Source organism: Stegostoma tigrinum, chromosome 4, assembly GCF_030684315.1.
Source record: "Stegostoma tigrinum isolate sSteTig4 chromosome 4, sSteTig4.hap1, whole genome shotgun sequence".
Lineage (NCBI taxonomy): Eukaryota > Metazoa > Chordata > Chondrichthyes > Orectolobiformes > Stegostomatidae > Stegostoma > Stegostoma tigrinum.
In genome coordinates, this window is record NC_081357.1 from 108,026,922 (window position 1) to 108,039,900 (window position 12,979).

The following is a 12,979-nucleotide window of genomic DNA, read 5'->3' on the forward strand; positions in this document are numbered from 1 at the left end:
AAAGGGCGGAGTAAGCAAATTTGATATCTAAAAATGTTTTGAAAGTTAAATAGTAGAAAAAGTGTAATCATGCGGAAGAAGGGCAATAGGAGAGAGCACGAGAATAGGACACAATGAGGTGAACTACATCCTTTAATGCTTCTACGATTCAGTGGAACGAATGTGCTGAATGTCCGTCTAAACTGTGTCCATAACTCAAAAATACGTGTTTCACCACAAATATTACACTTCAGGAAATACCTCCCAAAGGATTTTTCCCAAAACGTGTACCAATCTACACAATAAAAGGCAAAAGGAAAACTTACTTTTACAAATAATGCTCTTCTAAAACGTTTAAATGCAGACTATTGGAGTACCAGCCCAAACTCACTTGCTGGGTTTACCTGTGCTAACTACACCTGGGCACCACCCACAGGTCCTCAAGGACCCCTGCTTAGGAGCTGTCCGAGGACGCGCCGAGGATTTAGGACGCTTTCCACCAACCCGCCTAGATCTTAAAACGGCTGATGCTAGTACGGTTTTTTTAAGAAAAAAAAAATGACGGTACGGAGGAATCGGGGCAAGCCGCTGCGCGCGTTGATTTCCAGCGAGCGGGTCCCAGGAGATTGCGCGGAGCAGGCAGAAGAGTAGACGGAGGCGAGTGACGCGGTCTCTTGGCAGGACCCGGTGAAGATGGCGGCCGGGCAGAAGTCGGTTCTGTTTGTCTGTTTGGGTGAGTGAGTGAGAATGAATGAATGAATGAACGAACAAACGGGGGCGGGGGTAACGGCTGCCGGTCCGTGCGCGCACCTAAACGTCTCTCAGCTCCAGCCGCCACCCAGCAGCGGAGGATTGTTGGAGGGGCCGTGTGCGAGGGTAATCGTTCGGTCCATTTCTTCATGGGATGTCGACGTCCCTGGCTAGGCCAAGGGCCATTTAAAAGTCATTCGCAGTGCTGCAGGTCTGGAGTCATGCGGTTAGGCCAGAGCAGGTGCTGGTGGCAGATTTCCTTCCCTGAAGGTTATTGCTTAAACCAGAGGGCCAACCAACAATGGCCACCGTTAGACTAGCTATTAAGTTTATCTGGTGGAACTCAAATTCTCCCCTCCACGGAGCATTTGCCTGGGGTGCTGGGTTAGTCAATTCAAAGAACGCCACCGTACCTTTGCTCTACAGATATCCAGTTAGGCCACCTCTCCAGTTCTTCAGTATGTACAACCTGCCCCATGGTCATAAAATTGCCGAGTTTTGACCTTGACTGTGCTACTGAAACTCTCATTCATACTATTGGTCATTTCTAGACATGATTATTCCAGTACACTTCTGGCTGGTCTCCCACAATCTACCCGATCTAAACTGAGATCCTCCAAAGTTCAGACGTGTGTGTCCTGATGCACGGTAATCCAATTGGCCCCCTGAGCTTGGCTGCCAGTTGTTGGCTCCCTGTTTAGCAACATGTCGGTTTTCAAATTCATCTTGTTTTTAAATTCATGGGTCACTCCTTACATTTGTTACCTCCAGCATCTCAATCCTTTAGGGTAGTTGTACTTTTCTAATTCCAGAAACCTGAATATGCCTGGATGTTTTTGCTCCCTTAATGATTCACCTTCCACTGTTAAGGTTCAATGCCTTGGCATTCCCTCCCTATACTGCCTCTGATTTCTCCAAGTAAATTGCTTATAAAAATCTACTACTTTGACCAAAGTTTTAGTCACTTGCTCGTGATAAGGTTTGACACCAATCTGCATAAGGCTTTATTTGATGACATACCTGTAAAGTGCCACAGATGATTTAATATGTCAGAGATGATATAAAAATACAATGTACTGTCCTAGACCCTGCAAATTTATTTTGAAGAATATATTTATTTCATTTTATTTAAACTTGGCTTTTCAGTTTTGAATAACACAGCCTTTTGAGGCAATCTATTCCACATCTTAGTATGTTAAAAAGAATCTCTTCACATCGTCTTTGGCCTTTCTGTTTTCTCTGGTCGTCATTCCTCCTGCATTATAGACCACTGATGAAGCAATTTATGTTAAATTGTGCATTCATTTTTCATATCCCCCTAAGATGACTGAATTGAGGAACCCTTTAGATCCAGACAAGGCTAATCAGAATATTAGATAAGACTATCAAAGGAGAGAAATCAAAGGTACAATCAATAGTGGTCTGATAGACTGTCAGGAGCAGGTCTGTGGAACCAAGTTGCATGTCATTCTTATGACCTGTCACTTAATGATCTATATATAGCACAAGGTCCCTAGACATATGTCGAGTCAGTAACATATGAATATAGATTGAAGTGTAAACCACTATTGGTGTTATCTGAGGTAGACTTGTTCAAAAAAAACAAATGATATTGTCTCTTAAATAGGAGATTTTGGTGTGATTGAAATTACAGGGCTGATTAAATAATTTTTTCTGCAAGAACTAATACTTCCTAAGTTCACTTCTGTTGAGAAACTTTTTCTGTAAATATTTTAATTGTGTATACAAACTGGAGGTGTATGGAAATCAAATTTGCATATAAATCATACTTCTGTTTAGCTTCTATCAAGTACAGGAATTTTATATACTTTAACTATGATAAACCTGCTATAAAACTTTAGAAAAAACTCACGCGATCATGTTTTTGAATTTTTTTAAGGCAACATTTGCCGATCTCCAATTGCAGAAGCTATCTTCAGGAAACTGGTAACGGATCGAGGCATTACAAACAAAGTAAGCCCTACTCGCTTTTTCAAAAAATCTTAGTTATTAAAATTCTAAATAAATAATTCGTAAGTGTATAAATCAAAGCATAAACCAGCTATGTTTTGAATATGGGGGAGAGAGATAATGGGAACTGCAGATGCTGGAGAATCCAAGATAACAAAGTGTAAAGCTGGATGAACACAGCAGGCCAAGCAGCATCTTGGAGCACAAAAGCTGACGTTTCGGGCCTAGACCCTTCATCGTCCTCTCTGATGAAGGGTCTAGGCCTGAAACATCAGCTTTCATGCTCCTGAGATGCTGCTTGGGCTGCTGTGTTCATCCAGCTTCACAATTTGTATCTATGTTTTGAATATGCTTGATATCAATTTCCTTGTTGTCCTTGTGCTGAATCTGCACTAGTGTAATTATTAGCAATGGACACACTCAGGATTTCTGATTTGATTCTGTACTGAAAAATTGTATAAGATTTCAAGTTTGCACTTAATTGTTTGTACTATCACTGGTCACAATGCAGTGGAAAATTTAACCTAAATGCAGCAAGTACATACTTTACATGTTATATTTTTAAGCAGTCTGTCCAGAAGTGTTATGTCACACCTGTGGTGCAGGTGGGACTTACCTAGTCCTTCTGGCTCATTATGTATTTACCCAAGAGGACTTTCTTACATTGAATCTATAGCGCATACCAACAATTTAGTTCAAATGGTTAATGTCACTACTTAATGTACACAAAATTGCTTTCATTCTTCATTCCTACCATTCCCACTGTCCATCAATTTGATTCTTTTCTCATGTCCACATTGACCATTCTCTTAAATGTGTCAATGATATCAACCATCCCGTGTGGCACAGAGTTCCAAGTCCTCAACATTCTCTATGGAAAGAAATTCTTCACTTAATAAATGGTCACTAAACATTAATAAAAACACTTTTTCTGGACTAATCTACATTTTGAAAGAGATTCTTCACATTTACTCCATTGAAAACTTTAATGAGTATGATGTCTTTTCATGCATCTCTTAGTCTTTGTCCCAGCAAAAAGAGACCTAACCTTTCAATCCAATTTGTAACTTACAGTTCTGGCGATATCCTTGTAAGTATTTTCTGCAATTGCTCCTCTTTTTAATTATATAGATCAGAACTTTGCATTACATAGAACATAAAACATTACAGCACAGTACAGGCCCTTTGGGCCTCGATGTTGTGCCGACCTGTTATACCAAGCTGAAGCCCATCTAACCTACACTATTCCATGTACGTCCATATGCTTGTCCAATGACGACTTAAATGTACTTGAAGTTGGCGAATCTACTACCGTTGCAGGCAAAGCGTTCCATTCCCTTACTACTCTGAGTAAAGAAACTACCTCTGACATCTGTCCTATATCTTTCACCACTCGATTTAAAGCTATGCCCCTTCATGCTGGCCATCACCGTCCTAGGAAAAAGGCTCTCCCTATCCACCCTATCTAACCCTCTGATTATTTTATATGTCTCAATTAAGTCACCTCTCAACCTTCCTCTCTCTAACGAAAACAGCCTCAAGTCCCTCAGCCTTTCCTTGTCAGACCTTCCCTCCATACCAGGCAACATCCTTGTAAATCTCCTCTGCACCCCTTCCAAAGCTTCCACATCCTTCTTATAATGCAGTGACCAGAACTGTACGCAATACTCCAAGTGCGGCCGCACCAGAGTTTTGTACAGCTGCAGCATAGCCTCATGGTTCCGGAACTCGATCCCTCTATTAATAAAAGCTAAAACACTGTATGCCTTCTTAACAGCCCTATCAACCTGGGTGGCACCTTTCAAGGATCTGTGTACATGGACACCGAGATCTCGCTGCTCATCTGCACTACCAAGAATCTTACCATTAACCCAGTACTTTGCATTCCGGTTACTCCTACCAAAGTGCATCACCTCTCACTTGTCCGCATTAATCTCCATTTGCCACCTCTCAGCCCAGCTCTGCAGCTTATCTATGTCTCTCTGTAACCTACAACATCCTTCTCACTATCCACAACTCCACCGACCTTGGTGTTGCCTGCAAATTTACTAACCCATCCTTCTACGCCCTCATCCAGGTCATTTATAAAAATGACCTGAACAGCAATGGACTCAACATCGACCCCTGCAGTACACCGGTTACCTCTCAGATTTGTTTTCAATACCTCTAGAAATGATGGAATGTCGCACCCCTTATGAGCATATCAAACCTGTTGCTGCTTTTAACAGCTTATGTAAAAATTTTAATATCCTTTGCTCTACTTCTCCTATAGCCAGCACCAGGAGAAGCACCAGCAATGTCTTCTCTTGCTGTTTCCATACTATTCTTCTGTTGCTCCCCAAGGATCCGGCCTTGGCCACCTCTTGTTTCTCATCTCCTTGGTGCCTTACTGTGAAATCCTCCAAAAGCACAGTGTTGGGTTTGACATTTAGACTGATGACACTCACTCTGTTTCACCACCATCTCTTAGTTCTCTGCTGTCGCAAAATCGTCAGATTGATTAGATGACAACCTACTGGACAAATAGACATTTCCTCTGACTAAATGTTGGCAAGATTGAAGCAATTGTTTTTGGTGCAGTGCTGCAAACTTTATTGCTTCGCTACTGACTCCATCTCTCATTGTCTGTCTGAGAGGTCAAAGACTCCCTTGGTTCATATTTGACCGTAATCAGAGCTCATATTCCTGCATCACAGTACTTCTATTTTCCACTTGTCCAGCAAACCTGACTTAACATTGACGTCTATTTTCTGTTTCATAACCCTTCTCCAATTTGTTCGGATACCTCCCATTTTGTGCTCATCTCTATCTTGAATCCAATTGTAGCCGCTCAACTCCTGCCTCTTTACAGCCTATATCCGAACATGGACAAAACAGTTAAATTCCATTGGTGGGTTGAGTGTGACTGCCTTTGACGTCAAGACAGTATTTGACGAATTGCGGTATTTAAGAATCCCTGGTAAGATGAAGTCAATTGGAATCAGGAGAACTGTTCAATGTTTGGTATCATGCTTAGCACAAAGGAAGATGCTCATAGTTATTTGGCACCTATATTTCAGCCGCCAGACATAGCTGCAGGAGTTTCTCAGAGAACTGTCCTAGGCACAGCCGTTTACAGTTGCTTCTGCAATGACCTTGCCTCCAACATTTGGTCAGAAGTGGAGATGCTAACTGATGGCTGCATGATATCCAGAATCATTTGTAACTCAGACTCTGAACCAGTCCGTGCTAATGTTCAGCAAGACCTGGATAATATTCAAATTTGGACTTCTGAATAACAAGTAACATTGATGTCATACAGGCACTAGACAATGGCTGTCTTCAACAAGACAAAATTTAACAGTCTTCCTCTGACATTTAACAGCATTACCATTGCTGAATTCTCCTATGAACCGCATCATGTAACCAGAAACAGTGTGTCTTCAAGATGACAAGAATTAGGTCCTGAATATTAAGGGATATATGTCATTTGAGAAAGAACAGGAAACTAGATAAAGGCAGAGTGGTAGTACTGTTACTCAAGAATAGCATTTGGGCTTTTGCAGATCAGGATGTAGCATCAGTGTGAGTGAGGATGAATGATAGTAGAAGGATTTTACTGGGAGGAATGGTCTGCCTGCCCCATAAAAACAAACATGATGTTGGACAAAATATGCAAAAAGAAATATTGGTTTTGTGATAAAAGGAAAATAATAGTCATTGTTACAGAGATAGTAGGAACTGCCGATGCTGGAAAATCTGAGATAACAAGGTTTAGAGCTGGATGAACACAGCAGGCCAATTTCTGAAGAAGGGTTTAGACCCAAAACATCAGCCTTCCTGCCCCTGTGATGCTCCTTGGCCTGCTGTGTTCATCCAGCTCTACACCTTGCTATCTCTTTATAGAATAGGCATTTGTCTTAACTCATATTAAACTGGAAAAACAAAATGGCAGGAAAGGGTTGTGTGAGGAATTAGGAGTGCTTTCTACAGAGTTTCTTAATGCAGCTCATTATCAGGTTATATTAGACTTGGTATCGTGTAATGTGACAGGATTAATTAATGTTTTCAGAGTTAAGATACTGTTAAGTATCAGTGATCACACTGTGATCTAGTTTTGCATCCAGTTTGAACGGGGCACTTCTGTGACGAATAACTGAGCTCCTGCCTCCGCAAAGCCTGTCTGCCATTTGTAAGGCCATGCTAGGAATTTCATGGCTTGCTATGTGCAGCACCAACAACACTTGAAGTGCTCTCTTATCCAGGATAAAGCAGTTCCCTAAATCAGTACCCCAATCACATGTCATATATGCATTCACTCAACTACTAGTACACAGTAGCAGTAATGTATACGATCTGCAAGATGGACTGCAGTAACTTATCAAGGCTCCTTCACAAGTATCTTCCAAATCCATGACCTTTAACTACAGGAACAGGACAATAAACAAATAATACCACTACTAACTGCAAATCCCCTTCGAAACCACATACCATCCTCACTGATAATGGGAACTGCAGATGCTGGAGAATTCCAAGATAATAAAATGTGAGGCTGGATGAACACAGCAGGCCAAGCAGCATCTCAGGAGCACAAAAGCTGACGTTTCGGGCCTAGACCCTTCATCAGAGAGGGGGATTCCCTCTCCCCATCCCCCTCTCTGATGAAGGGTCTAGGCCCGAAACGTCAGCTTTTGTGCTCTTGAGATGCTGCTTGGCCTGCTGTGTTCATCCAGCCTCACATTTTATTACCGTCCTCACTGCTTTATTGTCATTGTTTTGCAACGGCTGAATCTAACCCCTGAAACTCTCTCCGTAAAGTATTGTGCATGTACCTGAGCTACGTGGATTGCAGTTCTTTAAACATGACTCTCATAAGATCATACAGTACAGAACAGGCCTCTTGACTCATCAAATCTGTATCAACAAAAATATACTAAGACCTAGACTAGTCCCACTTGCCCACACTAGGCCCACAGCCTTAAATGTTATGTCACTTCATCTGCTCTGGAAATTTCTAAAAGTTTGACGTTTCCTGCCTCAACACCCCTCCCAGACAATAAATCCAGATTACCACCCCCCACCCCCCCGCCCCAACCAAAAGAAATATACACACACCATCACCCACCACGTTTTGGTCACTCGCCTTCTAATCTCATTACTTGCACTTTAAAATAATGCCCACTTGTTATTTGACCCTTCAGCCAAGGGAAACAGCTGCTTTATTTTCACCCTGTCCATGACATGCAAAGTCTTGTACACTTCTTTCGGGTCATCTCTCAACCATCTCTACTCCAAAGAAAACAACTGTAGCTTATCTGGCCTGTTACTAAGCTGGATTGCTTCATCGCAAGCAACATCCTGGTGAATTTCTTTTGCACCCCATATAGTGTAATCACATCTTTCCTATAGTGAGGTGGCCATAACTGCACATAGTACCGCAGTTACAAGATAGTAAAAGTTATGTACACCTCAGCATAATCTCCCTGAGCTTATAACTTGTGCCATGACTGATAAAAGCAAGCATCCCAAATACCTTCTGAACTGCCTTAATTCTCTGTCTTGCCACCTTTAGTGATCTGTCAACATGCAACCTAAGATCCCTCTGCTCCTCTTAGCTTCATAATGCCTTGTCATTCATTGAGTACTCCCAAATGTTCTTTCTTCTGAAGTGCATCACCTCACATTTATCAGGGGTAAATTGCATCAGCCATTGATCTGCCGTGTAACCAAACCATTTATATCCTTCTGTAACCTAATATCTTCCTCCACTGTCAACAACCCAGCCAATCTTTGTCATCCACAGACATGATTATCATCCTCCCCAAATTCTCATCTACACCATTTATGAATATCACAAACAGTAAGCGACCAAGCACTGATCCCTGTAGTATGCCACTGCATACCAGGCTCCAGCCACATGAATAGCCTTCTACCACCACCCTCTGTCTTTCATCACTGAGCCAGTTTTTAATCAATATTGCCATGTTACCCTGCATCCCTTGAGCTTTTATCTTCTTTGTCAGTTTCTCATGTGGGTCCTTGTCAAAGGCCTTGTTGAAATTCGTGTGAGGTACAGTCTGAATTAGATGGAGTCCATACCATCAAAACCACTCCCTCCTTCAGTACTGTTGCGAATATCTCCTTAATTTGAGCCCATTTCTCCGACGCCAATCTTTGAGCCAAGCGTTTATCTCTCTAACCTTGTTGACTTTGTGCCAGTTACCTCGTAGCTCAGGTAGTAATCCGGAGACTGTTACATTTTTGGTTCTACTCTTTAATTTAATTGCCGCATCTTTATCCAATGATTTGGTCATATCCTCAAAATCTTCAAGTAGATTTATTCAGCATGAGCTCCCTCTGACAAAGTTATGCTGGCAATCCTAAATCAAATCATGGCTGTCTAAATAAAGATTAATTATCTTCTTCACGATTTCCTCCAATAGCTTCTATACCATTGATGTTAGACTCATTGGTCTATAATTCCCTTGCCTCTCTACCACTGTGTCCTTGTAAAGTGGAATCACATTAGCTTGTCCTGCAGTATTTTGCTCCTCCCCCGTGGCCAGATACAATTAAAAATTTGGAAACAAAAACAGAACTTGCAAAAAAAACAATCAGCAGGTACATCAGCATCTATGGAAAGAAAGCAGAGTGAATGTTTCGGTCCAATGATCCTTCTTCAGAACTGGCTGTAACTAGGAAAAGATCAGTATATATGCTGAAGACAGGGAGAGGGTGGATTCCCACAATTACCTTGACTATACATCTCCACGCCCTGCTTTCTGGCAAGATTGTGTTCCATTCTCCCTGTTTCTGCAACTCTGGCGCATCTGTTCCAATGATGCCAGCTTCGACAAGAAGGCCTCCAAAATGTCCACTTTCTTCCTTAACTGAGGATTTCCACCACCGTGGTTGATAGGGTCTTCAGCCATGTGTGACACATCTCCCATACTTCAGCTGTTACACCTATTTCCTCCCACAGCAGTACCAGGGTCTCCCAGCACTTCAGAAGAAAGAACATTTGGGAGTACTCAATGAATGACAAGACACTATGAAGCTAAGAGGAGCAGAGGGATCTTAGGTTGCATGTTGACAGATCACTGAAGGTGGAAAGACAGAGAATTAAGGCAGTTCAGGTACCACACCACCAGCATTTACACCCAAAGGATCATTGGCTGCCATTTCCATCACCACCAGAGGGATGCCGCTACCAGACACACATTCCGTACCCCACCTTTGTCAGCCTTCTGCAGGGACTGTTTCCTCTGACACATACTGGTCCACTACTTTTCCACTCCTAATGCCTCTACATGCCTCATAGCACCTTCCCTTGTAGCCGCAGGCTTTCCAAGGCCCTAGACCCACCTTCTGGGTGAATCAGTAACTTACTGACGTTTCACTTGAACTCGTCTGTTGTCTTTGCCTACTTACAATGAGGTCAGGTCAATGCTGGGGAGACTGACAGCAGACTGGATGACGGCTTTGTAGAACAGCTACAATCTGTCTGCAAAATGATCTTGAGCCTCCAAAGGCCTGCCACTTCAACAGCACCATGTTCCCTGGCCAGCATCTCTGTCTCAAGCTTGCTGCAGTGCTCCAGAGAAGCTCAACACAAGTTAACACCCAACCAATTTTCTCCAGCTTCATGCACAGGTTGCCCTTTAGGAAACAGTAGGACCCATTAGGGACGAAGTATCTTTCTGTCATCACCTCATCAAGAGCAAGTATTATCAGCAAAAATGCCAAATTAGCATCCCAAGAACAAATAAAACAAATTACATGTAATCACATTGCTGTTGTCTATCTTTGCTGTTTCTGTTGAAAAGCAATTCAAAGTCTTGCAAAGCTCTTTTTTTCCTTTAACTCCTCAGTTGCCAATTAACTACTTCATATTGCATTTTGCTCCATAGTTAATTTTTTGATGGTAGTTCATACTGATTGAAAACCACAATATGTTCCTTTGTTTTGCCTCACTTATAGTTTCAGAAAGTTGTCTAATGCATTTTCCCTTGTAAGAGTTACCACACCTTTTGATTTTCTTTTATGTTGCTTAAAAACATGCTTTGACACATTGATATAAATGTGTGTTCTAGTAATGTTGGGACAACAGCATCCAATCAACATTTTGTTTATTTGAAGAGAGGAGTTCTGGTCACAAGCTTGGCTGAACAAAGTTTGCAACTTGTATTTGAAATTATCTTTCAGTGCGAGTCAAACATTCATGCTACTTAATAAAAACCAATAGAAGTCAGTGTAATTGTTATATTATTAAAGTTTGATTCAAGTGAAGTTGCGAATTAACACCATTTTAAAGTTCTAACTGTGGCATTCATCTAATTGGTAACATAATCATTACTTGCATGGGGAAACAAACAGAGTGGCACTTGTATTTCTTCCAGTGGAAAATAGACAGTGCAGCAACATCAACGTATGAAATAGGGAATCCTGCTGACCATCGGGGCCAGAAGTGTCTGATGAAACATGGCATTACCACGAATCATATTGCCAGGCAGGTACTGTATCCCAGTTCTTATTTATTTTATTGTGGGCTATCAATTTTCTTTCTTATTACAGTGGATGATAGACAGTGCTGGTGTAATTGACTTCAATGTTGGGAACTCCCCAGACTCAAGGGCTCTAAGCTGTTTAAGACAGCATGACACTGAGACTGCACATAAGGCAAGACAGGTAGACCAACCAGCCTTTTTTTTAACTTATTAACTGTTTTCAAAACAATTGTTCTATGTTATTTAATGTCAATAATAATATTGGATAATTCGCACCATTTCTAGTACCAGTTACTCTTTGAGTAATCATTAAATGTCTTCAAAAAGCAGGATCATCCAAAGCTAGTTCATTTGGATTGTGGTTTCAGTGTGACTTAAGAAATGGCACTCTTGCCTTTTAATTCAGAAGGTTTGAAGACAAGAATGCAGAATTATGGGCTACCTTCTCGGGGTGCAGTACTGAATGTGAACTGAAATGTCAAAGGTGTATTTCAAAAGAGACTTTAAACTGAGGCCCCATCTCAAGAAGATGCACAAGATCCTGGGGCTCAATGTCAAAACATAATTGCAGGTTATCCATGGCGGCTTCACCGTTTTGTCTACCTCAACCAATACTGCTGAAACAAAATTCTGGTCATTAAAATTTTGGAGGGCTAGCTGAATGCAAATTTATAGCTGCCGTACTTTCTATATTGGAACAATAACTTCACTTCACAAATACTTGATCAGATGTAAAGTACTTTGAGACACCCTAACGATATGAAAAATGCCAAAGAAATGCAAGTTTGTTCATTCTTTTAACTCTTAAACAAACTTTACAGTTATTTATCCACTCCCATTTCTCAGGAAATTAAGTGAACTGAGTTCATAAGGGAGGAAAACTGTGGAGATAAAAGAAGCACTGATTTCGAAAATGATATCCTGAATGAAAAGTTTTAAAATGCTGTAAGTACACAGCAGAGGCAGTTTGCATATGGAAGAAAATTGCTGCTGAATGTTTTGTAACACTCCTTTGTCAAAGTTGTATTTTTCTGGTAATGTTGAAAACTGTAATATATTTCCAGCATTTTTGTAATAGGGAAACTTAGTATTTTGGAGAAATTAGGACAAATTATGTTTTCTTGCTTCATATGTTGTGTTTACATTGAAAAACATTCCCTAACTGATTTCTCTTCCAGTAGCAAATGCTACATGATATTCAAAGTCTTTTAACCTTTGTTTCAGTATATTAAATGCTGTGTGTTATCTTTTAATTTGATTTTATAAATTTAATTTAGTAAGTTATGAACCGCTTCGATTTTATTCTAAAGTGAGAATGTACTTCCTCAAATGTGTTGAATATGTTATATAATAGTAACAATATTTTTATCATTGCTGACATTAAAATCTCCCCTTCCCCCACTGCATCCCTAAACCAGCCCAGTTCATCCCCTCCCCCCACTGCACCACACAACCAGCCCAGCTCTTCCCCCCCCATCCACTGCATCCCAAAACCAGTCCAACCTGTCTCTGCCTCCCTAACCGGTTCTTCCTCTCACCCATCCCTTCCTCCCACCCCAAGCCGCACCCCCAGCTACCTACTAACCTCATCCCACCTCCTTGACCTGTCCGTCTTCCCTGGACTGACCTATCCCCTCCCTACCTCCCCACCTACACTCTCTCCACCTATCTTCTTTACTCTCCATCTTCAGTCCGCCTCCCCCTCTCTCCCTATTTATTCCAGTTCCCTCCCCCCATCCCCCTCTCTGATGAAGGGTCTAGGCCCGAAACGTCAGCTTTTGTGTTCCTGAGAT

General features: G+C 41.5%; 2 protein-coding genes across 7 annotated transcripts in view; one reads left to right on the top strand and one right to left on the bottom strand.

The window, feature by feature from the left end:
* sh3yl1 (SH3 and SYLF domain containing 1) overlaps window positions 1-422 on the bottom strand; it is a 141,596-nt gene extending 141,174 nt beyond the window's left edge. Inside the window, exon 1 of the mRNA XM_048531234.2 lies at window positions 306-422. Within this exon, the coding sequence (XP_048387191.1) occupies window position 306 (1 nt within the window). The 5' untranslated portion in view covers window positions 307-422. The remainder of the gene's footprint in view (window positions 1-305) is intronic.
* Window positions 423-599: 177 nt separating this feature from the next.
* The window catches only part of acp1 (acid phosphatase 1), a 28,506-nt gene continuing 16,126 nt past the window's right edge, over window positions 600-12,979 (top strand). Inside the window, exons 1-3 of one of the 6 annotated variants that reach the window (XM_048531726.1) lie at window positions 600-712; window positions 2,630-2,703; window positions 11,079-11,192. In XM_048531726.1, the coding sequence (XP_048387683.1) occupies window positions 673-712; window positions 2,630-2,703; window positions 11,079-11,192 (228 nt within the window). In that variant the 5' untranslated portion in view covers window positions 600-672. The other 5 variants (XM_048531727.1, XM_048531724.1, XM_048531725.1 and 2 more) reach the window with 5 other exon arrangements.